Source organism: Histomonas meleagridis, assembly GCF_020186115.1.
Source record: "Histomonas meleagridis strain 2922-C6/04-10x chromosome Unknown contig_16, whole genome shotgun sequence".
In the NCBI taxonomy this organism is placed as follows: domain Eukaryota; phylum Parabasalia; order Tritrichomonadida; family Dientamoebidae; genus Histomonas; species Histomonas meleagridis.
In genome coordinates this window covers 1026646-1053379 of record NW_027150781.1, presented here as the reverse complement: position 1 = coordinate 1053379, position 26734 = coordinate 1026646, and the positions used below count along the sequence as shown (strand labels likewise).

Here is a 26734-nt window from a genome sequence, read left to right as displayed (position 1 = left end):
TGTCCATTATAAAATATTCAAATTTGAAGAAATTCCAAATATTTATTTTCAAAAAAAAAAAAATATTTTAAAATATTATAAAAAATATTGAAAAATACAATATATCACTTTTAATACTATATATTAAACTCGACTTGCGATTTTCACCCATCGTATATAGCGATCATCCTACGATCTTGATATCATAAATATATAATATATATACATTATTACATCTATGATTAATATAAATCTAAGAATAATATCATAATTAGCACGAGATAAATCTATTCTTTCATTCCAAAAAGTGACGAAGATCGACTTTTGCATGATTTATATCAAACGATAGGGGCAACGATAAGTGACGATAGGAGCGAATTTGAATGATGGTAAATATTATCAAAATTTTACCCTTTCCTCGAAAAGATACGTTATTTATTTATATCATTGTAATTCGTAAACAGTCAAATTAAATGATTCTTGGTTTATTAAAAAATAAAATTATTGATATTTTATCATAGAATCGTGATTTGTTATTTATTCCAAATAATTATATGAAATCTTGATTTTTTTGAATTTATGAATTTATTGATAAAATGATTGATGTGATAATTTTCGTAATACCTTAATGATGTACTTATTTAACCTGATTAATAATTTATTATCGATGAAATAGTTTCTGTGTAAGTAATTGTTGTATATAAGTTATTTTCGATATGTGAATGCACATTCGGGGATATATTACCTATTAACCTAATTTAAATTTAAGTATTCCAAATAAAATTAAAGATGTGAATGGATTTCATCATGAAGTTCATTCTATGTTTTTACTTATTATGATTTTATATAAAAATTCATATCACATGTCCATTTAAATTTTTTCCAGTGTTATTAATAGCATTGGAATGAGTATATCAAAGATAAATTCCTTTCCAGACTTAATTGCACTTACAGAAATAATTTATAACATAAATACAAACAATCTTGATACATCTGTTTCTTCATTACGCAAATTTTATGATAATTCACGAACGTATTCATTCAACTTGATCATCTGCCGTTTCATTTACACTTTGTTTGTAACAAGACTGAAAAATATAGATATAATTATTGAGTTTTTTGAATTTAATTGAACGAGATGAAAATAAAAAATCAAGTTAAAATAATTGACATTTTTTCTCAATTCCTTCGGAAAAATAACTCACAAGAATCTAATTATCTTATCGGAAAGTTGATAGAAAAAGGTTTAATTAACTCATCGATTAAAAAAAAAAAAAAAAATTTATTTTTTTCACATTTTAAAGCACATTTCGTTTTAAACCATAGTTATCAATTTTCTGAATATTTCTCCGAAAACCTTGAAAAACTTAAAGCGAATAATTGGGAACTTCATCAGAAATATGTTAAAGAAGGAATAAATCAGAATGAAATATCGAAAATCATTCGAAATGATGAAATAGAAAAACTTCAAGAAATATCATCACAAGCAAACTTCGATTTTAATCAAACAATTGAGCCATCACTTTATGAAAGATATTCATTTATTAATCATAAAAATGTTACATTAATTGATTATGCAGCATTTTTTTTTCAATTAAATGTTTTAAATATTTACTTATGAATGGAGCAAAATTAGATAATACAGGTAAATATGCAGTTGCAGGTGGAAATGAAGAAATAATTCATTTATGTGAACAAAATCATTCAACATTTGAAGATGCGTATGAAGCAGCGATAGAATTTCATCGAAATGATATCTTTAAATATTTTTATGATAATAAGTTAAAAGAAATTAAGAATTTAGAAGAATTAGGAACAAAATGTGTTTTTTCATGATAATTATGAACTTTTATCATTTTTACTTAAAGAAGGAATGAAAATAAATGAAAATATTCTCATTGCTTCAATCATAACAGGGAATTTATATATTACTCAATATTTTCTCGAAAGTAATCATATTCCTATTGATTTTTTGAAAATTTCGTGTTTTTCTGGAAATGTGGAACTTTATAACTATTTAATTAACAATAGATACATTGATTTTAGCAAGATTGTTTGCTTATTTCATTAGATTTTTGTTCAAATATTTTATTGTTTCATCATAAAAATTTTTAATTTTTTTTTTTCAAAAATTTTTAGCACTAACAAATGCTTCAAAAAATGGTTATACAGAAATAGTTAAATTACTTCTTGAAAAAGAAGGAATTGATATTAATGCTAAAAATGAAATTTATTTTAATAATTTTATATTTCAAAAATAATATTTGGAAATTATTTAAATTATTTAATACAGCACTTATTTTAGCATCAGAAAAAGGTTATACAGAAATAGTTAAATTACTTCTAGAACAAGAAGGAATTGATATTAATGCTAAAGATATTTGTTTAATTTATTTGAAATTTATTTTAATAATTTGATATTTCAAGATAATATTTGGAAATTATTTAAATTATTTCAAACAGCACTTATTAGAGCATCTGATAATGGTCATACAGAAATAGTTAAATTACTTCTTGAACAAGAAGGAATTGATATTAATGCTAAAGATATTTATTTGTTTTATTTAGAATTTATTTTAATAATTTGATATTTTCGGGTAATATTTGGATTTTTTTTAAGAATTTAGAACAGCAATTATTACATCTATAATGGTCACACAGAAATAGTTAAATTACTTCTTGAACAAAAAGGAATTGATATTAATGCTCAAAATATTTATTTGTTTTATTTAATATTACAAAATAATATTTGGAAATTATTTAAATTATTTCAAACAGCACTTATGTATGCATCTTATTATGGTTATACAGAAATTGTTAAATTACTTCTTGAACAAAAAGGAATTGATATTAATGCTAAAGATATTTATTTGTTTTATTTAGAATTTATTTTAATAATTTGATATTTCAAGATAATATTTGGAAATTATTTAAATTATTTTGGACAGCACTTATATGGGCATCTAGAGATGGTCATACAGAAATAGTTAAATTACTTCTTGAACAAGAAGGAATTGATATTAATGCTAAAAGTATTTATTTGTTTTATTTGATATTTATTTTAATAATTTAATATTTCAAAATAATATTTGGAAATTATTTAAATTATTTTGGACAGCACTTATGTATGCATCTTATTCTGGTTATATAGAAATAGTTAAATTACTTCTTGAACAAGAAGGAATTGATATTAATGCTAAAGATATTTGTTTAATTTATTTGAAATTTATTTTAATAATTTGATATTTCAAGATAATATTTGGAAATTATTTAAATTATTTCAAACAGCACTTATGATATCATCAGAAAAGAAAAATGCAGAAATTATTCGATTATTTGCAGACAAAATTCAACATCATAAATGTGACGACATAATAAAATTAAAAGATTCTCAAGGATAAAAGAGGTAATATTTAAATATTGAAATAAACATTTCCTAAATTCAGTTTGTCTTCATACATTATCATTAACACATGAAATTTGATCAATATTATTATATGAATCAAAATTTGATAAATAGAATATTTTATATCATATTTCATTGTATGATTTTCATATAATTTGATGATAATTTTTGTGGAAAAAATGATGAAAAATACATAACAACAAAAAATTTTTTACTATTCATAGTATTATTTACTCTCAAAGTTTAATGGAAATCTATTGAGTACATCTTATTATTTTCAGTCTGTTATGGAAAGAAAACATTAGAAATTATTCAATTTCGGTATAAAGTATTGAATCTTTTTTAAGAAGTTTTGTCAAATGAAGTGAAGCTTCACTTTTTCAATGCATGACGATCAAAACCGTTCGTGCCTTCGGCACTTGCAAAAATCTCGTGAAAATTTAAATTCATTCCTTTTTCTAGAAGAAGCATTATAACAATTTCTACATATCCATTTGCAGATGCACAAATAAGTACTGTATCAAATAATATTATGAATCATTTCCAAATATTTTGTTTAAACGCCAAAAATTACATTACTATTGTTGAAGCGCTGTATTTTCGTAACCGTTATACGATAGTGAGGAAAAAACGGTTGTGGTTATTCATCAACCAGAACTCCCAAAAATTGAGTAACAGCCATTTTTTCTGGTAAAAACTGAATAAATGAGTCAATCTTTCAATGCTTATGATCGGTTTTGATTCAATTGAGATGGTTCAAAAGTAGGATTCTTTATGGATGGAGCAATCTCAAGAACAACAGAATACGGCTTTTAGTGGTATATGTTTATTAATCCTTACTATCATAGCTTTAATTACAACTTCTTTATCTCGATCAAAAAATAAATGTATTTTAAATAATCACGAGAGCGAACCATATGTTCTTATACTCCCTCACATATGCTCATTAGGTCTCTCTCAAAATATTGTTGATTTAAACCCAAATAAGATTAAAAAGAATCAAATTGCATTTGTAACATCATTTTTCTATTTTGTTGAGAAACCACGTCAAAGGCACCCAATGGAATACTATAGAGAACGTTTTTCAAGTTTGCTTGGGAATATTTCAAGGGAAAATGATTTTTATCTTTATTCAAATCAAATTGGAGTAGAAATACTTCAGCCAAAGAGTTACGATAATTTATTCATTAACCTAACATATGAAGATCCGTATAAAATTTGTGGCATGTCTCGATACAAAAAAAAGTACATCACAATATCAAAAAAATATTGCACCAAAAAAATTTTTATTAGCGAAGATATGGGCGCTATTTGGAATTCAAAAATATGTTTACTTGAAGACGTGAGTATGCTTTCTAACAATTACAAATACATATTTTGGATTGATGCTGGATTGATCAAAAAAACAAACTATAGTACATTCGTTTTCCCATCTAAAAAAAGAGTTGAGAAAATTTTTGCTGGACATTCCCAATTTTTGTTTGAAGTTCGAGGAAAAAGTCACTTTGAACCAAATGGAATGAATTATATACCAATGGAAAACCTTGACCCAAACTTTGGTAATGTTATAGCAGCAGGTTTTTTTGGAGGTAGATCTGAATCTATTAAGATGGCAAGAGAATTGTTTTTTAAAGTACATGATATTTATCTTCAAAAAGGAATGAATGTAATCAGAGAAGAAAATATCTTCAATGCATTATTTATGTACTATCCTGAATACTTTATGGGACTTAATATGATAACTAGCAGATGTATAGAATGGGATTGTGCACCAATTTTTATCTCTGACAAAGATATATGTGGATTCCAAAACGAAGTGCTTTTGGTTAAGGTTGTAAATAATAAATTCCGTATAAGAGGATATGATTTAGGAGGTTGGCTTTGAACTCCAAAAAAACCTTTGCAATGACCGATAGAAATAAATAGAAAATTACTATCGTTATATTGAATTTTTTCCGAAAATCTCATCTGTCAATTTTTTAACATGATATGTGAATTTAAATCTCTGGTCGTTCAATGACTCAAGGAGCAGCAAAGAAAGCAAATAAAGCACATCAAAAAGGAAACAAGAAAGTAGAAATAAGGCAAAGGCAAAAGCGTGTTTGGAAGAAGAGAAGGGATCCTATTACAGCAGCTGTTTCCAAAAAGATCGAAGCTGTTGTTATGAGCAAAGCTATGAAAGACCCATTAGGTGGAGGTATGAGATTTATTAAGCCATCAGAAGAAAAAACAAAGGCAGCTGGTGTTTCAACAAAATCTCTTATCAAAGATCCTAATCAAAGAATCAAATAAGTTTTATGGAATCAAACACCTACAATCCTCTTTTATTTTTTAAGGGAAGACTTAAATCTTTATTTAATAAAATGTTCATCTTCAATCTTTTGTTGAAATTTTCTTCTTTCCTTTAAACTTTAAAAATACACAACCTTTATATTATCATTAAAAGTAATTCTTTACAACAAAAATTATGGAGTGAATCATAAGAAAGTTTTTTTAACGATGAATAGTTTACGTTCAACGATGAATGTTATCAACCACGAAATTGTGAGGGACGATAGCAAATACCAAGCCAATCTTGAATGCAACATGACCCATCAATAGTTAATCTTCTTGATAAAGCAGGGAATGCACTCAATACGGGCGGTGATCAAACTATGTCACAACAACAAGCTAATGAATTCATTGTTCAATTTTTTCAACGTGAAGATTCATTTCAATGTGCAATACCAATATTTACAGAAAGCAAAGTAGGAATAATTAAATTTGCTGCACTTAATGTTTTACGCGATACAGCACGCTTAAAATGGGATTCACTACCTGAAGAATTTCAAATGAATGTACGTTTCTTTGCATTAAATCTTATTCCTCAGTATGTTATTAATGTCAGTCAAGGTCAAATCAGGACATCATTTTTATCAACAATTGATCTTATATTAATTGAAATAGCTAAACATGAATGGCCTCAAAAATGGAATACTTTCTTTTCTGATGTGATGAACTTCACCACGCGAGATTTTTGTTATAATTCACTTTCTATTATCTCCATGTTATTATCCGAGATAACTGAATTTGCAGAAGATTCCTTAACAAGCTTACGCGCTGATGAAATGACGCGAGCACTTTCCAATGAAATTGAAGGTATTTTAAACTTTATTCATAATTGTGTTAATGATCAAGACATTGAACTTAGCAAGAATGCACTTACTACGTTAAAGAAATTACTCCGTATTCCAAACACAGTGCAAGTCCTTATATCTACTGAATGGGTTCAACAGCTATTGACCAATTATATGGGGCACCCCAAACTTGCAGTTCCAGTTATTGGATTATTTGCAGAATTTGTCAGTAAATCATGTACCGATGATCAAGTTATCCCATTATTTATTACTTTAGTTAATTCCCTTCAACAAGCTATTGGAGATGATTTTGCGTTAGTTTCAGATTTATCAGGTGATGATCAATTTTCGAATGGATTTGTTTCAGCCATATTAGCCATATTTAAGCGGCATGAGAATGTATTAAAAGTCAATGAAATATTACCACAACTTCAACAAGTATTACAATGGGTATATATTGTAACAGTTGGATCATCACAAGATTTATTTGAAGAGTGTATAACATTTTGGCAATATATGTTATGGTATTTAGCATGTGAAAGTGAAGGCGGCCGCATTAAAGTACCCGAAATGTATCCAATTTTAATGCATCAAATATCCGTTTTATTAATCGAACGAATGCCAACACCAATTGACATGATAAATGTATTAGATGAAGATGGAAAAATGCGACAAATCATTAACAACAAGAGAACATTTGGTAATTTTTTTAGTACTGCAAAAGAATGTTTAATATTCTTAACAAGACTTAATAGTAATGACATAAAAAGTGTAATCCTTGAAAGGTTAAATGAATTATATAATGGTTTAAACGTCGACTCAATTCGATCATTATGTTGGGCTATCGGTTGTATTGCAGGTGTATCGACAGATATGGAAAATGAATTATTACCGAAAGTGTTAACAATATTATTTTCTATATGTCAACAAATCGAAAACCCTAAAGATTGTGCACTTGTAGCAGAAGGGACCGTATTTGTATGTGGACAATATTATAAATTTATGGATCGATTTCCAAATCTTTTAAAGGTAGTTATTGGACAAATTATTAATAACTTCATTAAGGTCAAAACATGTATGTTACAAGAGTATAGTTTAGATACATTAAAGACATATGCAAAGTTTTGTAGGAAATGGTTATCAGTACCACAACAAAATGAAGAAATTTCTACATTACAATTCTTTTTACAAAACATAGAACCAATTATTAATGAACTTAAACCAGATAATATACCAATATTTTATGAGATAATATCATTGTTAGTTCAAGGAGTATTAAACAATGAAGTGAAATCACAAATTACTGATGCGTTAGTTAATGATTTAATGACAAAGTTTAATCAAGTAATGAGTTCATTTAATCCAGAAAACATTGGAACTTATCAATATTTAATAATAATAATTAAATGTTGTTCACAAATCCCATTATATTTAGGTAGTTATTTCATTAAATCTTTCATACCTAATATCCAACAAATTCTTGGATTATATTTAACATTATCACAAATCATTAATAATAATCCGGAGTTTTTATTTAGAGTATTACGTTCTGAGATTATAACATTATTACGACATATGATATTATATTCAGATGATATCAATATAGTCATTGAATATATATTTAAACCTATTAAAGATCCATTACTTGATGATTATTTACAAAATACTAATGCTAGAACACCAGAAGTATTAACATTATTTAGTGATTGTTTCCATATTTTTAAATCATATCTTAATCAACTTCATGAAGAAATCTTCTTTAAGTTAATAGTACCAACATTTGAAATGATAATAAATCACTTAGAAAGTACAGTCGAGTTTAAGTTTCCATTATTTGCATTAACGAAAAGTTTTTATATAGCTTATATCCCATTACATTGTAATGAGTTTAATATACAAGTTCTTGACTTCATTATCAATATTCATGAATTTGGTTGCTCACAAAATAATATCGAATCAAGTATATTCTGCTTGAATTCACTTAGCGAATTGTTTTCTTTCATCGAAGGACAAAACGAAGAGTTTGCACAAGCATTTTTGGAAAGATATTCAATGAGAATTGTTGTGTTTGCATTAAGACATTTCTTCGATTTGAATTATAAATCTTCTTTTCAAACGAATACAACATTGATTAAAAGATTATTAAGTTTGAACTTCGTAAGAAATCACGCAGGAGATGTCGCGAATTGTTTGTGCGAAATGTTCCAAAATCATTCGCAAAAAGAATTGTTCGATATCACCGAAACAATGTTTAACGTGGTGCAATTACCTCTAAATAACTTCTTTAAGTTCATGAAGGATTTGTTGGTAATGTTGCAGCAAATCTCCTGTTACGATCCCGACTTAAATAACTTCGAAAGAGAACAAAAGATTCAGGAGCTAAATAGGCACTTCGGATATAGAAAAGAAATAGACGAAAATAATCAAATGCAGGCTGAGGCACCAGTCTTGGAAATGGTTAACAACATATCAGCTCTAACAATTCAATAAATATGTATATATATATTTTATGTTTTACTGGAAATCAAATGCTCAGTTTGTGATGTATTTCGTTTCTTATGTTCATTACAAAAACTTTGAACTGCTTCACGATTCCAGCCAATAGTTATGAACATTTTGATAACATTGATCAAGACGCAAACAATCTATTTCATATTCAGGAATCCAATATGTTGCAACTTATTTATAAAATTCTAAACTTTGTGGATGTAACTGGATTATTACCTCCTTGTGGTTGACTTTGGTGATGTATTTTGGGCACCAAAAGGAGTTGTAACATATGATCGTGCTTGAGAAGTTTCAACCTTATGAAACACAAAATTATGAATGAATTTTAGTGACCATTACCCTCTCGTTTTGGAGGCTGAGACTGTGTTTTTCAATTAAAATAAAAAAATATGTTTAATATATGGATATGATTTTCATGATCTAAATTTTTTAAACGTGCACTATTAAAATGCGAATAACTTGAAATGTGTTAGTCTAAGTAATATTTATATGAATATTTTTGTCTCACCAAAACGAAACAGGATTTGCAAATAGTAATTCATATGTTATTTACTTATTATTAATGAACTTAATTCAGTTATTTGGCGGAATGGGGTGCCCCTTAGCCTCTGGTAACGAACTTGTTTTAGAAATGTTTTTGAGCATTTCGTCTTCAATTTTTTCCAATATTGGGTCCTTTTCTCCTTCATGGAGCACGCCCTCATTATTCCTATATATAGTTGGCCACAAGCAATATAGAACTTCATACTTGTCATACATTTGCAACCATTGGTGTCTTTGTTCGTTTTGATTTTGTTCGGTACTTATGCTTAAGTACTGTTGCATTCCTTTTGTTTCGAGCATTTCCCTCATCGCCCTCGTGATTTGCTCTTTAAACTCGTCATATAACTTTTGGATGTTATCCTTATTAAACCAAAACATAATTTCTTCTTTCATTTCTTTCATTGTCTCGAAGAAAAAGTTCTTAAATTCTTCGTCGAAACCAAACATCACCTTGTATCCAAGTGCTTTGTCCCATCCTTCGAGTTCTTTATCGATTTCAATTGGCGCGTCCATAAACATCTCAAAATCTTCATCGTCCTTCCTTTTTACATGTAAAAACCCGTCGAGAATTTCTTCAACTATGAAATCGCGTGCTCCTGCGTATTGTCCACGGAAAAGTTGAATGAATTCTTTGGATTTCTCAGGGATGTTGTTGCCATTGTTAGCGAAGATGACAAGTTCGTCAGAAATACTATTAGGAACAAATTGCCAATACTTGACAACGCCTTTAATGGCACGAACCTTTTCGCCTAAATGGTCAGTTGACATGCGCTCATTAATTTTGTCAACAAGTTCGATAAGTTTACTATATCTCGGTGGCGTACATTCAATGGGGTCAACCAAAATTGGAGGAATTTTGATGAGTTTCCCATCATCAGTGGTCGGATTCGGGATCAATGGAATGAACCCACCCATTGTGGTAAAGAACCAGTCATCAAACTCTTCATCGCTCATTTTGTTGATGGAGTTTTGATAACCTGTTTTCGGTTTAAGAATTTTAACATCAATTGGATTTTGAAGAAATTCAAATTGTTCTTTAGTGAAGGTAGTAAGCTTGTCCCATTGAAGATGAAGAGATTCAAGGGTTTGGAATGTACAAACAGCACCCTTATTGTAGATTTCTTCATCATTGTTTGAATTCGCTTCTTTTCTTTGGATTAAATATGTGAATGGTGGAATATCTACAGGTGATATAAATGAATTATATGTAAGTTCACAACGTTCTGGTGCACGTGCATAAAGTGATTGACCAAGTGTTGGAACAAGATAAATACCATATGGTGTTGTTGGGCTATGTAATTCTTGGAGATGAACAACCTTTTTAACTAATTCATCCCATTGGTAATGACCAACCATCCAAGAATAATTGTTAATATCTTTAACACCATTAACATCTGGAATATCTCTAAGTAAGACAGCCCAATGTGTCTGGTCAAAGATTTGTTTTGATAATGAGTCTTTTGAGAAGATTTGATCAATAAATAGATCTCTTGCTTTAATGTATTCTGGGGAATTCTTTTTTTCCTCATTATTTTCCTCATTGGGGAGCAATATATTCATTGAGTCAGGAAGGTTTTTAACAAAGTCAAGGCGGAGTTGAGGCCTAGTCATAAGAAAATGATTTTGGTCGAAGAGTAAACGGTCGATGAAAATATCTCAAATAGTAAACGGCTTACATTGAATGAAATCATAAGGATGACAAACAATATATCCTAAACATTCATATGATATTTGTTTTGAGAAGGAATAATGTTTTTATAAATTACCCGACCATGTTCAATATTTCCCGGTCAATTGGCGTATTTTCTTGGATAGATCTGTATCATTCAAATTATCATAAAACATTGTGAAAAAATTTCAAGAGAAAAAAAAATATTAAATTTGGAAATTTTTTAAGTGTGTTTAATTGGATTATTAATAATAGTTCATACGCGCAACAAAATGAAAAGTAACCTTTGAAAAAGTTTGCATAGTCATTTTTGAATCGTCGTTGGATGATTTTGTAGCTTTTTGACTTCATTCCACGACATTTATCAGTTTAATTTTATTAGAAAATTTGAGATTAAATTTTTCAAAATTCTATGATGTCATTCAACTAAAGGTTTATTTACCTGCTTTCACACTCATGAGCGATTTATATGAGTTTAGCAAAAAACATCCTGATTATGAAACTCAGTTTTGGAGTGAGTCTCGTTATAAAGAAGAATATAATGCATTTCTTCGTGAAAAACAAAAGGAAAGAGCCCAACGAGAAAGAGAAAAAGAAGAAGCAAAGCGCGAACGAAAGGAAGAACTAAGAAGACAACGTCAAGAAATGGCTGAAAAATATAAAAATTCGAGTTCGAGTAACAATGCATCCAATAGAAGTTGGGAAGATTATATTGCTGAATTAAGAAGACAACATGAAGAAGATTTAGAAAGACAAAGACGAGGTAATGAATACCTGAGTTATATATACCAAGAAAAACAAAAAATGTTACAGCAAAAAGCACTTGAAGAGAAGAAACGACAGGAAATGCAAAAACAACAAAGAAATCAATGCACAACACGTCCAAACAACCCACCTCCACCAGTAAGGGAAGAAACATGGCATCCAAGTGATATTACTAATGGTCCTCGAATCGCGATTTCATATCAATATAATGGCCAAAGCTTAAAGAGAACATTCGACATTGCAGAAATCATTACGATTTGCGAGGATCCTCGATCCTACAAATATTGGCTGGAAGAAGGTTTTGTTAATTCTCATCAATTTGTAAGTATTGCATCTCAAGTACGAGAAAAGATTCTCAAAAATCAACCTGTTTATTTAACAAGTCGATTAGCGGACTCTAAGTTCTCACCGCTTAAGAACCTTACACAGTTCAAGCAAGCAGAGCTTATGGCAAGAGCTTCAAAAATCATTGAATGTAATGGTACATTTTGTGAATGGGTTCCATCTGCATATGATGGCACAGGAACATACATTGAAGTTAATTTAGCAAATACATCTTTAAAGTCTCTTAAATTATATTACCCGCATATGATTGCTATTTGTGAATATCCACAAGATTTCAAGCTGTGGATTCAAAATGCAAATTTCGACTTTAATAATGAAAACTACAACTTCGTGAGAAGAATTAAAGATATTACTTCTAAAATGAGAGAAAATAAGACAATTTTAACAATGGGAAAGATCGCATTTTTCTTGGAATGCATTCACGATATAAATCGTTTTAGCATAGTGCAAAAAGCTGAGCAAGAAATTGCGAATTTGTTTAATATACCATACTGAGCCAACGAAAATAACAAAATAAAAATTTTTACATTTTATCATTTCCAATAATATCTGAAGTTGATATTGTCAAAAAAAACATTTGTCTTGGCTTTTGCTTTAATCAAGAAAAGTTAACTTAAAGATAAAAAACGATTTTTATTTGGGAATATAAAATTTTCTTTTTTAATTAGTTATGCACTCACCTCTGTGCTTATATTCATCGCACGCAGCCATTAATTCATTGCGACATAATAAATTCTATTTTATATTCAAAAGATCTTTAAAAATTCGAATTTATTATTATTTCATACAAATACGTCGAACTCATCTCTATGATAATTATTTGTTGGAGTATTTTCCAACATTGGGTAACAAGGCACCAAAGCGTCTCCGCTGTATATCACCATGTTGTTATAAATCCTCCAGAATTGGCTTCTGACTTTCCTCGCGGGGTGAAACAGTCCTCCCAACGTGTACTGCAGCACAATTCCCGGCCCAACGGATACTCTTATTGCATCTATTGCGTCCATTACTGCGTCTATGAAGTGCATTGTTGACTCCAACACGTTTGGAACCACGTGATTTAACAAGTGTATTAAAATGTCTTCTTTCCCACTTGCGAATAATCCCAATGCGAAATTCTTCACAGCTTGGCAAGCAAGTTGTCTATGTGTCGCATCTCTTTCGATTAAAGCATGTGTTAACAAAGGAGTTAATGCATAAGCATAATCAGCACATTGACTCCCTATCGTCTGGAACAAGAATTGTAAAGCTTTCAAAGAACCGTTTTGAACGTTAGAGTCCGGAGTACGATACTCGTTCATAAGCGCTGGCAAAATATTATATGGCCCGCACTTTTCGGCCAAAACCGCTATGGCCGTTGTAGTACATAAACGTATTTGTCTTTCTTGTACTTGTAGATTATTCAAAAGTGCCAAAAGCACATCAAATGGACCTAAAGATTTTGCTATACAAGAAAATGCTTCAATTGCACCCATTCGAACTTTACGTTTCTCGGCCTTTAATAATTCCAATAATTCGAAACATATTCTCATCCATTCTTTCTTTTGGACTATCACTGCTTTCATTGAAAGGTTTTTAATTAAGTTTACACTTGCATACGCAACTTTATCATTACGATTCTTTAATATTGGAACCATTCTCGAGATTATCTCTTCAGGTGGTGGATCTAATTCAGATTTATCTAATAAGTCAATGATAATACTTGTAGCATCTAATATTGCAGCTAATACATCAGGGTATTCTTCTCCCATAAATTCTTGTAATATTCCATAGAAATGTAATATGACTTTTTTGTTGTTATATTCAACAAATGATTTCGCAAAGATCGAAAGTAATTCCGCTGCTTGTTTTCGTGTATTATGTTTTGGCACATGTAAATTGTTCATAATACGCGAACTAATATCTTGTAATAAAGGTTCAATTCGTGGCCCCAATAAGTTAACAAAATTTGTTAAGCATTTTAAATATAATTTGTTTTTACGTTCTTCATTTTCTTTAAGATCATTTAACGCGAATATTAAATCGTCGACGATTTTCTCGATTTGATGTTGCGTTAAGACTGTTATGTTAATTGTTGTATTGTTCTCTATGATCTTATTAAATGTTTCGATTGTTAAATTACGTAATTCAGGTGAACCTTGTTTAAAGTTTTGGAATATTCGATCAATAATTTCTCGGAATGATGTTTTTGTAGCTATTAAACTTGTAACATTAACTAAATGTGTTGTTAATTTCTTTTCTAACATTGTCCGTTGATTCCAAAATGCTTTAAAGTATATTCCTGTAATGTCTTCAAGTTGCTTAATATCAACTGCGCCTTTTTCTAATGCGCGTTCGAAGACTATTAATGATATATATTTGTCTTTGCCACTGAGTGATGAGAATTGATTAATGATACTGGAATACATCTCTCGAAAATGAAACGATGCAACACTTTGATCCATTGTCATTAATAACGCGCCGACTGCTTTCATACAGTTTCGACTCGTTTCATAATTTTTGGTTCCGTTCCATATAATTGGTATGATTTCATTAAACGCATTTCCGCCATATGGAGCTGACGATTCTGCCATAGTCGTAACACAGCGAATTGCAGCTGATACAACTGATGGATTATCATCACTTAACGCTGTTAATATGATTTCAACTAAATCATTAAGAAATGGTAAAATACCTCCTCCGATTTGATAACATATAGATTCAATAATACGAACACCTGTGTGACGAATGCGCCATGATTTCTTCGTATGAATAGCTGCTCGTAAAAAGGGTATAATTGAGGGTATCCCAAGTGATGTAGCGGCGGTTGTGATCGTTTGGGCGGTTATTTCACGAACAGTTTTGTCTTCGCTATCTAAGCCTGAACGAAGGGAATGAAGAACGACTGGTAAACCACTAAGTTTGGAAAGATTGCTGACAACTTCTCGCGCTTCGGCACGAGCTAAAGCATCTTGATCAATTAACATTTTGCCCATGAAAGCTAAAAGTTGTGGTACATATTCTCGCATAGTGTTGGTAAGGCGATACATAAGACGATCAATGGTTTTAACAAGAACATGTCTTTCATGATCTGATAATACTTTGGAAGAAAGTAACGGAAGAAGCTTAGAAAAGATAAGTGGTGCACCAAAATCAGCTGCATGAGTTGTAAGGATACGAAGTCCTTTCTTACGTTCAAATGGTGTCCCATCTTTAACTTGCATTAATAATTTCATTACTGATCTTTCTTTCTTTTCTTCATTTGTAAGTTCTTCATCTGGTCTCATATCTGTGTATAATTTTATAAACTCTTTTGGTACTCGTGGAAATGCAGGATTTTCTTCTTCTTGAATGACTTTTTGTTCTCTGCGAACAGGATTATAACTAGGTGGAGGAGGTACAATTTTGAAACCTTTTGAAGGGAGAATTGAATCCAAATATTCATCTGTGAGTTCAATATCATTTGCCAGTAAATTTGTTGATTTTTTTGTTGGTTGAGTGATAACAATTGTTGCAGATGGATCTTTTTTGGAGTCATCATCAGTTATCTTATCCCATTTAGAGTCTTTATTATGATCTTCAGACATTTACAAATCCTGCAAAAAATGGTGCCAGCCGTTGAACGTTTATTTGCGTTTCAAAAAGTGCCGAATTTCAAAAAAGTGACGTATTTTTTAGCATCTTTCTGTTCACCAAAATATTCGTTATTCTTAATGAATCACTATATGAACTTGATTTTTAATTTATCCAAGATGATTTTTGGTTGATAAGTTGGTGGTTTTCGATCATTTCAGACACAAATTCAAACTTTTTCAAACAGGATATAGTGCTTTGGAATTATAAAACAAGACATCACATGATATCTCCTGTAAATCAGGTTGATAATTTTTTGATTATAATTTTCATTAAGATCGGAAACTTTTATTCAACATATGAAAAACGCATTGAAGATGACATCCCAGAATTGTGATATGAAAATAAAGTGTTTTGTCTTTATTAATTTAAAATTATTATTCCAACTTTAGTATGTTGCATAATGATTTTGAAATACCCTACAAGAAAAAAATCAAAGTTTTTATTAAATATTTTAAAATTCGTTTGGATAGATATATCAAGAAATCTTTTTGATTAATAATAAGATCGAGCAGGTATTGGATTTACACCGTATGGGCTATTATGCTTTGGCAACTTTAATGAAGATTTCTTTCCTAAAGCATTATTTGAATAGTCAGTGTTTTCATAAGACGATTTAATCGCCGTTAGGGGCACCCTGAACGGTTTTCGGTTTTGGAATGGGGTACCCTCGAGATCGTTATGGACGGGTAATGGCGTTCTTGGCTTCAGAGATCTTTCGTATAGTGAACCGATATTTTTTGGTGTAGAAGGTGGTTTATATTTACTTATAATTTTCTTTTTATGTTCTTTCTTAGCCTTATAAAATCCAATTTTTGATTTTACATCATTAAAATTATTATCAAGTTTTTGAATTTTTTCCATAATTCTGTTCATTATTTGTAATTTTTCTTCGATTTTAATTCTTAATAATCCTTCTACTTGTTTTACGTCAACTTTCGGTGTTAAAAGCATTGACGCGAATTCATTCCATAATTCAGAATCTGATCCATCATTTGTATCAACTTTCGATAACAAAATCGAAGCCATTGACTTAATGTTTTTATCCGAAGCCTTTTCGATTACATTTAATAAGAAATCAGCAGCGAATGTTAAATTTTGTTTTTGTGTTTTCGATGAATTTAATTTCAAGTTTAATACATCGCATTTCTTTCTTTCTAATTCTAAACAAAATTCCGTTTGTTTTAATCGATAATTTAAAAAGTTCGGCATTTGATTTGCTTTACGTAATTCGTTTTCAAGTTTTTTATTATTTTCGATAATGTTATTATAACTTTCACATGTTTTAGATGCGCGTGTAGCAGCAGTAATAATTGATGAAGTTGATGGCATACACTTAAATAGTTTCGTAAGTGATTCGATTAAACATGAATAATCACATTCAATGTTTCGATAACGTTGTGATAATTCGGAATAATTTGCTTCCGATTTTATTAAGTTTTGTTTTGTATTATAATGATCTGCTGATTCATTTTGATATTGTGAAAGATATTGTTTTGATTTATTAGTTAAATCTATAATTTTTGTATTAAGTGTTGTAACAATTTCGATTTGTGCTTTATTATTATCTACGCTTTGAATGCTTTGTGATAAAATATCAAGTTCATGTTTATGTCGTATGTTATTCTCGGAAATTGTATTAAGTAATTCTTCTTTATTAGATTGAAGTGATCGAATAATTGCTTCAAGTTCACTAATCTTTTGATTTAACTTAATAATTTGCGCTCGATTTATTATATTTGTAGTGTCTGATTGTGTCGTTTGAAGTTGTGTATTAGAAAGCATTTCATGAAGCGTTTTCTCATTCTCAATATGAATATTAATTTTTTGGTGAAGTTCTTCATTTTCTTTTTGTGAGCTTTCTAATTCATGTTGAATTTGTTCATGTTTAAGATCAAATACATTAATTTCATTTTGAAGTCGTTCGATCTCATTTTTAAGAATAGTTTCTTGTTCTTTGTTTTGTGATTTTTCAAGTTGGTATTCAAGTTCCGAACATTTCAAATCACTTTGATTAATTTCTTCTTTATTTTTCTCAATTTCTTTTGTTAGTTTTAAGTTTTCTGTTTGTAAATTCGAAAAATTGTTTTGTAATTCATTAAATTCTTTTTGTTTTTGTTGTAATTGTTTCTCAAGTAATGCCATTTCAGCATCTTTTTGTTTCACTGATTTAAGTTGTATTTGTGACTCTAATACTGAAATTCGTGATAATAATTCAAGTTTTTCATCTTCTAAACGTCGAATTTCAATGTTTTCAGAGTTTGAAATGGAATTTGTTAATTGCTTATGTTCAATTCGTGAAATTTGAAGTTGTTTTTCTAAATTAATTTTTTGCGTCTTCAAATTTTCGTTTTCTGTTTTAAGTTGTTCAATTGCTTCGCGTACTTCTTTATCAGATGCTATTCTTTGTAATATTATTTCTTTCTCTTTAATTAGTGACTCAATTTTCCATTTAAGATTTTCAGTTTCAATTGATTTGGTTCGTTCTTTTTCGATTTCATATAAAAATTGATTCTTTTGAGTTTCTTTTTCTTCACGAATTTCGGAAATTTGTTTTAATAAAAGTGAATTTTGGTTTTGCGTATTATTTAATTGTGTTTGAAGTTCATAAATTTGGACTTCAAATGAACCAATATCATTTATCATTTGTGTTCTTTCTGTTTCAATTCCTTTGATTTCACCATCTCTGGAACGTCTTTCTTCAAGTTCAGTAAATAATTTATAAATTTCGGATTTGAGATCACCTGTAGTTGATTGATTTGTTTCTATTAATTTAGCATTTTCTGTGTTTTTCTTATTGAGCTCAGTTTGAAGATATTCAATTTGATTATTTTTATCTTCAATTGCAATTTTTAGTGTTCCATTTTCTTTGTCCAAATTGTCTAACTTTGTTTGAATTTCGTTTAATGAAGATTTTGTAGAAAGATATGTTTCATAAAGTGTATTAGAATCCGTTCTTATGTCAAATATTTCAGAATTAAGTGGGCCAATGATGTTGATATACTCTTTTGTTCGCTCATTAAGCTTTTGGATAAAATCTGAATTATCATCATTAACGGATTTACCAATATTATCAAGATACATCTTTGTTATTTGTTCATTAGATTGTTTGATTAATTGAGTTGCATCATTAAAATTAAGATCGATTCCAGTCATTTCAGATATAATTTGAAAAACATGAACAATGATATCTAAAAATTGTCCGTTCCCTTCTTTAATTACATTAAATGTTTGCTCGGAATTAAAATTATCTTTGATTACATTTGTTTGCTGGATGTAATTTTCAAAGATATGATAAATTGCTTGGATATTCAACTTTTCACTAAGTGCTTCTTTAAATTGTTGGAATTGTTCATTCGCTTTATTATTTATTAATTCGTTATTTTGAGATAACATTTTTTGCAATTCATTATTTTGGTTTTGAATGGTTTCAATTTGTTCATTATTAAAGGTAATTTCTTTTTGAAATCTTTTAATCTTTTCTTCAAGTTGGTAATTGTCAAATTTCAACTGTTCATTCATTTGATGTATTTGTTTAGTTTGCTGAAAATCTTCTTGTAATTGTTTAATTCGAAGCTCTAGTATTTCTTTAACATGTTCAAGTCTTGATATCGTGATCTTATATTCTTCCTTTTTTTTACGATCAATTTCTATTTGAGCTTCAAATTCACTATTTTTTTCTAAAGTTAATTGCATTGAATCATGTAAATTAAAAATTTCTTCATTAAAACGACCTAGAAGATGAATTATTTCATTATATTCTTTTGAGATATTTTCATTTTCTGATTTTAATTTATGAACCATATTTTCCAAATCTAGTTGATTTTCATTGCTAGCTTCATCACCATTGTTGAGATTTGAAGACATAGGTGAAAAAAACTTTTTTGGAATGCCCTAATTCTATTCAAAAGTGCCACATTCCGTTTACTTTTATTTTTCTTTGTTGATTTTAAAACAATACAAAATAACGTTCATTTTTGGAAATTTTGTCATTTTTCCACCTGAAAATTTCTTGGCATTTTACTTTTTGTGTGAAGGCACTTTTTTTCCGACCACACTGTTCATGTCAACTCAAGCTTTGGAACCAAAGACAATCTTCGTTTCCAACATTAACTATAAAACTACTGCTGAAGGCCTCAGCAAATTCTTTTCTACTTATGGTAAAGTCAAGGATTCACGCATTTTATCTGAAAAGTTCCGTGGTAACATTGTTTCTAGAGGCATTGGATTCGTTGAATTCGAGAATGTTGATGGCTTCAATGCTGCCATAAATGCCAACAAGGATACACTTCAACTCGACGGACGTAACCTTCATGTTCAACAAGCTAGACCTCCAGTCCAACACAAGAATGATACTATCTTCATTGGTGGTATCCCAGAAGGAACAACAATTGATAACTTAAAGGAAGCATTCAAGGCATATAAAATTGTTGATGCTAAGATTCCATTTTTCAACAAAGGCGAAAGGTTTGGATTTGCCTTCGTTAAGTTATCATCCAAAGAAGAGAGGGATAAGGTTGTTGGCGAAGTAACTAAAATCACACTTAATGGTGCTGAATCTAATGTTCGTGCTGCTAGGCGTGACTTCGATTCTCCACCAAGACCACGTAGGTTCCGTCGTTTCCGCCGTGCCAGAAAAACCGAAGCCAAGCAATGAAGTCAATAAACATTAATGAATGGTTTCAGTTCACTATTTCTCATTTAATTTAACTAATTAATTAACATAATAAATTGTAAACATTTTCATAATTAACAAAAAAAAAAAAAAAAAAATTACGGAATTTTATATTCATCTAATTAATTTTTCCCTCCAATTCGAATTTGGGATATTCATTGACTTCTGTTGAAAGAACGTTTGATTTGCAAAAAAAAAAAAAAAAAAAACTTTATGCTTTCCATTTGGGGTATGATTTACTTAATTTTTAGCAAGTTGTTCTTTAACGAGTTGAGCACGCTTGGCAGCAAGTTTAGCATGCTTGAAACGTTGGAAATCGTTCATTTGAGCCTTAGCAGCAGCAGCCTTAAGATTCTTTCCCCATTTTGTTTCTTCGAATTTGGCAACTGCATCTGCATCCTTAACAGCAGCTGCAACTGCTTCCTTGTTAGCAGCACGTTCGATTTTGACAACAATGTCTGTGAGTTTTAGACGTTTGATTGGGATCATTTGACGAGGTTCGTTGCATCCAATGACATCGATCATAACGCGCTTATCATCAACAATATCGACAATGACAGCAAGCTTATCAGCAAGTGGGCCATATGAAACGAGGGCGACACGTCCAAATTCGACAAATTGTGTGTAAGGCATTAGAACAAAAGGTCAGCCAAAGCGGTTATATTAATTCACAATGTTTGTTTGAATTGATAAATTCTTGGAATAACAATCTTAAGATTTTCATATCATAGATTTTTATTTTATAATTCCAGAGAAGTATTTAAATTCCTACAAAAAATTTAGATATAGCAGATTACCAAAATTATATTCCTATCTCATTTTAATAAGATATTCCTATAAAATAAATTTATTATTTTCGAGAGTTACCTTTAAATTATTGTATAATGTTATTAGAATTCTGGAAGATCAACATGTTTAGGTGTGTGAATCACTTTTAACTGCGAAAATTATTGTTAAATATAAATCATTCGAAATGCAAATGAACGTTAAATAAACAACACTAACGGACATCAATAAACAATGGATAATAAGACAAGGCCAAACATTAAATTGGTTTTTATTGGAGATTCTTCTGTCGGAAAGTCAAGCCTAGTTGTTAAATATTGTACCAAAGCATTTCCATTTGAAATTCAACCAACAATAAATGCTGCATATCAAACAAAAATATTTCAGTTAGCCGACGGAACAGAAATAGAACTTAGAATTTGGGATACGGCAGGGCAAGAAGCTTATCATTCATTAGCTCCTATATATTTTCAGAATGCATCCATTGCTTTTGTTGTATTTGATATTACTTCTCGTTCAACTTTTAAGAACGTAGAGGAATGGATTAAGCTTGTTCGAGATTATGGGAACAAAGGAATGATGGTTGTTATAGTTGCAAATAAAGCTGATCTTGAAAGTGATCGACAAATCCAACCAAAAGAATATAATGACTTGGCTGACAAATGTGGAGCACTTGTTCAAGAAACAAGTGCCTTAACAGGTGTTGGTATTGAAGAGATGTTTGATCTTGCTGTCAACAAATTAGTTGAAGCAGACGAAGCTCTCCAATATCAGTTATACGTATCAAAGAACCAAGTTAAACAAGAACAGATGAAAAATTCTCGATGTTGTTGATTATCGTATTGTATTTTAAAGCATATAAATTTCAACTTTAATTTTTTGATTTAGGAATGATTTTATTTTCGAAATCTGAAATTTAAATACTAAGTCCAAAATGTTTTTTAACACTTTTATTTTTAACGTTCTTCAAATGGATAAACAAAGCCAAATCATGGTGGTGCACGTCAAGAAAATCCTTTCTGGATTTAATGCTTATTTTGAAATGTACAAAGGAGAAACCATAAAAGATCTAAAAGATGCTTTTATCAAACGTTTTCCAGATGATTCAATAGACAAATATAAATGGGTTCAAAAACAGAACCCTCTATCAGATGAAACTAAACTGACCGATCTTGGTGATAATCCCACCATCAATATTTTATATAATGATAAAGTAGAAAGAAAAGTAGAGCCGCCAAGAACTAAAAAGGTAATCCAAACCATAAAAATTCCCGCAAAAGCATTTACACACCCATAAAACCAAAACAAAAGAACAATTTTGCAAAATCCAATTTTACTGATAATTAAGTAAACAAATTCATATATCCGAAATAATTCTTATTGATGATGCCAATCCCTTTTTAACCTCTTCTATTGCATCGTTGTATGTTTTTTGGCATAGATTCGTTTTATTATTGTTATTTAAAACCACCTGAAGATTTTCTGCTTTTGCGCTAAACAATTCGCAAATTTTTTGGATTGTTTCATCCAAACTTTCTGAAGTAACATTTGCTCTAATAATTTTAATTTCATTTGAGCGACCGTTAACCACTTTGATGTTTATTCTATCGTTTGATAAACGGTCTATTTCACTTTTCATTTCCTGATTTTGATGCATTACTTCATATAATTTCTTTGCTTTAAATCTCACTGATGATTCTTCGATTGCAGTTAATGAAGATACGTCAACATTTGCCAATTTATAAATTTCACCAGGTTTAAATCTTTGGCCTATACTTATTGTAGATTTATCATCTTTAATATCTTCATTAATATTCAATGGCTGTTTGATAATTTGAGAAAACGCGTCAGTTCTACGTAATGGATGTACATCTCTGCGATGTGGTGCTTGCAATTGTTGTGTGGTATTACAAATGTCATTATTTGAAGCAGAAGAAACTAAAGGTGATTGTTGTTGTGATGCTAAAGGCGATTGTTGTTGTTGTTGCATTATGTGAGGCGAAATTTGCGATATCATTGATGCATTATGTGAATGGCGTGCAGCTATTGGCGAATTATTGGGATTAGTTTCTGTTATAACATTCAGTGAATTTCTTGCCATTGGTACTTGTGTAGGTCTTCTCATTTGTTGTTTAATATTTGCTTGATCATTTGTATTATTATTATTATTGTTTTCACTGTTATTAGTAGTTGTAGAACTTTTACGTATTTTAAGATTCCATACTTGTTTAACTGGTGCAGGTTCTGCTTGTGCTGTATTATTATTATTATTATTATTTGGTGTGTTCGTACTTGGTAATGTTGTCGCAGCATTTTTCTTACGTAAGCGAAGTTTCATATTTGCAATTTCATCAGCAGATATCATTGTATTCATTGCTGGTTGGAACTTAGGCTGCTGTTGTTGTTGTTGTTGTTCTGGTGAACTTTGTAACACAGTATTAAGTTTAGGAATTTCTTTTGGTGGCGGTGGAGGTGGAGGAGGTGGTGGCGGAGGCGGAGGAGGTGGTGGAGGTGGAGGAGCATTTGATGAAGAACTATTTTCATCAAGTTGTAATGAAACGCAAATTCGTTTTTCTTTATCTACTGGTTCTACATATTTTCTTGAAGCAGAAAATCCTTCTTCATTATCAATATTCCAACTACAACATAAAGATGATTTCCCAAAAGGATCAATTCCACCGTACATTATTGCGCAATTATTACCAGTTTTAACCAAAGCGAAATGTGAATTTATAGGTGGAGCATTACCGAATGTTTGGAAATCAATTTTAGACCAATCTTTAATATTAATTGCTAATGATTGTTGAGGTCCTTGTTTATTTTCGCCACCAATTATAAACAAAGCTTCACCTAAAATTACTGATCTATGAAAAGCTCTTTCAGGAATATCCAAATTAATTTTTTCCCATGAATTATTATCAATTGAATATATATAAATAGTCCCATAATATACTGATTTCTCACCTTGACCACCTATTACTATCATTTTATCATTATTTAATATAACTGAATGAAAACATATTGGTGGAGGACAATTATTACTTTTTGGTGATATTTGTATATATTTTGTTTTAGGATCATATATTAAGATATCATTATTTAAACGATTTTTCTTATCTTTCCCACCGAAAATATATAATAAATTATTATATATTATACAAGAATGTCCATATCTTGCTAAGTTTATATCAAGGACTTCTTGATCCCATTCATTCGTCTTAATATTATAATGCCAAATATCACTTAATACTCCATTTTTACCTTCACCAAATACTATATAAGCATTTTCATCATTCGAACAAAATGTATGATATTGTCTTGGTGTAATATTTAATGATTGTGTTGACCAATTATTATTATTTTGATCATATTTAATTAATGTTTGAGAATATGGAGTATTTTCATTCTTACCACCAAAGAATTGTATTGTATCTTTAATAAGACATCCATCATGATTAAACACTGGATAATATGATTCATCAACTTCAGTCCATTTAACAAATTTATTTGGACACATTATATTGGATAATAATTTTGTCCGAATTTCATAAAATGAATCAAACCAAAGTTTCTTATCTTCTAAATTATTGAACATTATCTTATAACATGAATTAGTATTTTCATATATTATACTTAATGATTCATTATTTTGTAAATTCATAAATCGGAATTCACTTGCATGTACATCGATTATTATACGTTTTCCTTTCCCTACTAATAATATAATATCCGAAAATAAATATAATACTGCATTACCTAACTTAGGTTTAATAACTCGGACTTGTTGTTGTGTAATAATTTCACGCCCTTCTTCCATTAAGAAAAAGGAATCGGGAAGTTCTTTTTGAATAGCTTCTAATAATATTAATTGTTTAACTCGATGTGATGTATGATCAATGTCTTTATTAGCATTATCTATGTCTTGTAATGCCATTGATAAGAACTTTTTATCGGGATGAAAATTGGGTGTATTTTTATCTAAGTCACGAATTAATAATGGATAACGTGGATATCGTTGAACTGGCGTAATATAATATGATAAGAAATCTCTGCCATTTTCTTCAGGATTATTCGATTCGATTTCGGCAAACTTTCGTTCGACAAACATTGAGTTTGAGATTTTGCGTTTGATTAATTCATCAATTGTTTTATAATTTGAAATAAACGGCGCTGAGATCTTAAATCGTTGAACATAATTTAAAAATATTGCACCAAATTGTGAGTCATAATCAACTTTGACACTCTTAAGCTCTGATAAAAGTTCTGAGTGAAGTGTCAAAAGTGGTTGAATATCTCGGAAAATTAATCGAAGTTGAATGTTGTCAAACATCTCCGATTTCTTGATCTCAGGATACCAATAGTCTTGAATTTGTTGGATGTCATGAACAAATGAATTTTCACTGCTGATTATTTCGGCCGCTAAATGACACCGTGTTTTGACTTTCTTGACCATTTCATCAGGAACTTCGGAATAAAATGATAGAACATTTTGAGATGAATGCATGAGACGATCTTTGAAATTATTTTGATATATTTCTTTGAAGGATGGATCCCCAGTTAATTCTTTGTCATCTATAAGAAGCTTGCTGTCAACAGAATTTGGGAAAAACTGTTGAATACAATGTTGTAAAAGATCTGATGCTTTCCATGATTCAAGTTCTGAACTTGAAAATGAAATCTCCATATCAGGAAAAGTCTCCTTTAATTGAGTTTTGATGGGAATAAATATGGCATATGTGTCCGTTTTGGTCTTTGGAAAAAGACAAATATGGTATGGAGGAGGTGGATATTTATCAACTTTTTGGGCACAAATAAGTACTGGATACGTGATAATTAAATTGGATTTCATATCACCAGCGCTGATTGGTTCTCGAAAATAAGGTGTATGTATAGCCATAATTTCATCTTTACTTTTAAGATAAGTAAGAATGTCAGATGGCCGTACAGTGTTGGATGATGAAGGATCAACTTCTTTGATTTTTATAAGTTGGTTTGGTTTATCTGGCTTGGCGATGCAAATCGTCATTCAAATAATAATTGAATTAAAAGTGACAAAAATGCTCCGACTGTATGCTAAAAATAACATCATAAAATCTAAAAAATTAAATACTTTGTAGGCGATTGTGGCCTAATTGGATAGGGCGTGCCCCTCCGGAGGGTAAGATTCTGGGTTCGAGTCCTGGCAGTCGCGTTTTTTTGATTTATCTTTCTATATAAACAATTTTCTATTCATTTTCAGTAATTGAGTAAGTTCACATATCCTAATTTTTTTTGTATCATTAAAAAGTTTAATTAAATTATAATTGAAATTATCATATTTAACTACTTCA

At 29.9% G+C, this 26734-nt stretch overlaps 10 protein-coding genes across 10 annotated transcripts; 5 read left to right on the top strand and 5 right to left on the bottom strand.

Annotated features, from left to right (window-relative positions):
* Window positions 1-5401: 5401 nt before the first annotated feature.
* Window positions 5402-5677, top strand: GO595_002189 (uncharacterized protein; the record flags this gene model as incomplete). The annotated part of the gene is made up of 1 exon (XM_067915071.1): window positions 5402-5677. One exon carries the CDS (start codon window positions 5402-5404, stop codon window positions 5675-5677), a length of 276 nt encoding a protein of 91 aa, XP_067777875.1.
* Window positions 5678-5964: 287 nt separating this feature from the next.
* Window positions 5965-7595, top strand: GO595_002188 (CRM1 C terminal-domain-containing protein; the record flags this gene model as incomplete). The annotated part of the gene is made up of 2 exons (XM_067915070.1): window positions 5965-7483; window positions 7567-7595. The coding sequence occupies 2 exons, from the start codon at window positions 5965-5967 to the stop codon at window positions 7593-7595; spliced, it is 1548 nt and encodes a 515-aa protein (XP_067777874.1).
* Window positions 7596-9582: 1987 nt separating this feature from the next.
* On the bottom strand, window positions 9583-11163 carry GO595_002187 (uncharacterized protein; the record flags this gene model as incomplete). The annotated part of the gene is made up of 1 exon (XM_067915069.1): window positions 9583-11163. One exon carries the CDS (start codon window positions 11161-11163, stop codon window positions 9583-9585), a length of 1581 nt encoding a protein of 526 aa, XP_067777873.1.
* Window positions 11164-11677: 514 nt separating this feature from the next.
* GO595_002186 (uncharacterized protein) lies at window positions 11678-12826 on the top strand (the record flags this gene model as incomplete). Its single annotated transcript, XM_067915067.1, has 1 exon — window positions 11678-12826. One exon carries the CDS (start codon window positions 11678-11680, stop codon window positions 12824-12826), a length of 1149 nt encoding a protein of 382 aa, XP_067777872.1.
* A 287-nt stretch (window positions 12827-13113) lies between these two features.
* GO595_002185 (splicing factor 3B subunit 1) lies at window positions 13114-15897 on the bottom strand (the record flags this gene model as incomplete). Its single annotated transcript, XM_067915066.1, has 1 exon — window positions 13114-15897. The coding sequence occupies one exon, from the start codon at window positions 15895-15897 to the stop codon at window positions 13114-13116; it is 2784 nt and encodes a 927-aa protein (XP_067777871.1).
* A 541-nt stretch (window positions 15898-16438) lies between these two features.
* On the bottom strand, window positions 16439-19099 carry GO595_002184 (early endosome antigen 1; the record flags this gene model as incomplete). Its single annotated transcript, XM_067915065.1, has 1 exon — window positions 16439-19099. One exon carries the CDS (start codon window positions 19097-19099, stop codon window positions 16439-16441), a length of 2661 nt encoding a protein of 886 aa, XP_067777870.1.
* Window positions 19100-20006: 907 nt separating this feature from the next.
* GO595_002183 (RNA-binding protein) lies at window positions 20007-20600 on the top strand (the record flags this gene model as incomplete). Its single annotated transcript, XM_067915064.1, has 1 exon — window positions 20007-20600. The coding sequence occupies one exon, from the start codon at window positions 20007-20009 to the stop codon at window positions 20598-20600; it is 594 nt and encodes a 197-aa protein (XP_067777869.1).
* Window positions 20601-20858: 258 nt separating this feature from the next.
* On the bottom strand, window positions 20859-21251 carry GO595_002182 (ribosomal protein L14; the record flags this gene model as incomplete). Its single annotated transcript, XM_067915063.1, has 1 exon — window positions 20859-21251. The coding sequence occupies one exon, from the start codon at window positions 21249-21251 to the stop codon at window positions 20859-20861; it is 393 nt and encodes a 130-aa protein (XP_067777868.1).
* Window positions 21252-21638: 387 nt separating this feature from the next.
* GO595_002181 (small GTP-binding protein) lies at window positions 21639-22238 on the top strand (the record flags this gene model as incomplete). The annotated part of the gene is made up of 1 exon (XM_067915062.1): window positions 21639-22238. One exon carries the CDS (start codon window positions 21639-21641, stop codon window positions 22236-22238), a length of 600 nt encoding a protein of 199 aa, XP_067777867.1.
* Window positions 22239-22761: 523 nt separating this feature from the next.
* Window positions 22762-26430, bottom strand: GO595_002180 (Kelch motif family protein; the record flags this gene model as incomplete). The annotated part of the gene is made up of 1 exon (XM_067915061.1): window positions 22762-26430. One exon carries the CDS (start codon window positions 26428-26430, stop codon window positions 22762-22764), a length of 3669 nt encoding a protein of 1222 aa, XP_067777866.1.
* Window positions 26431-26734: the final 304 nt, after the last annotated feature.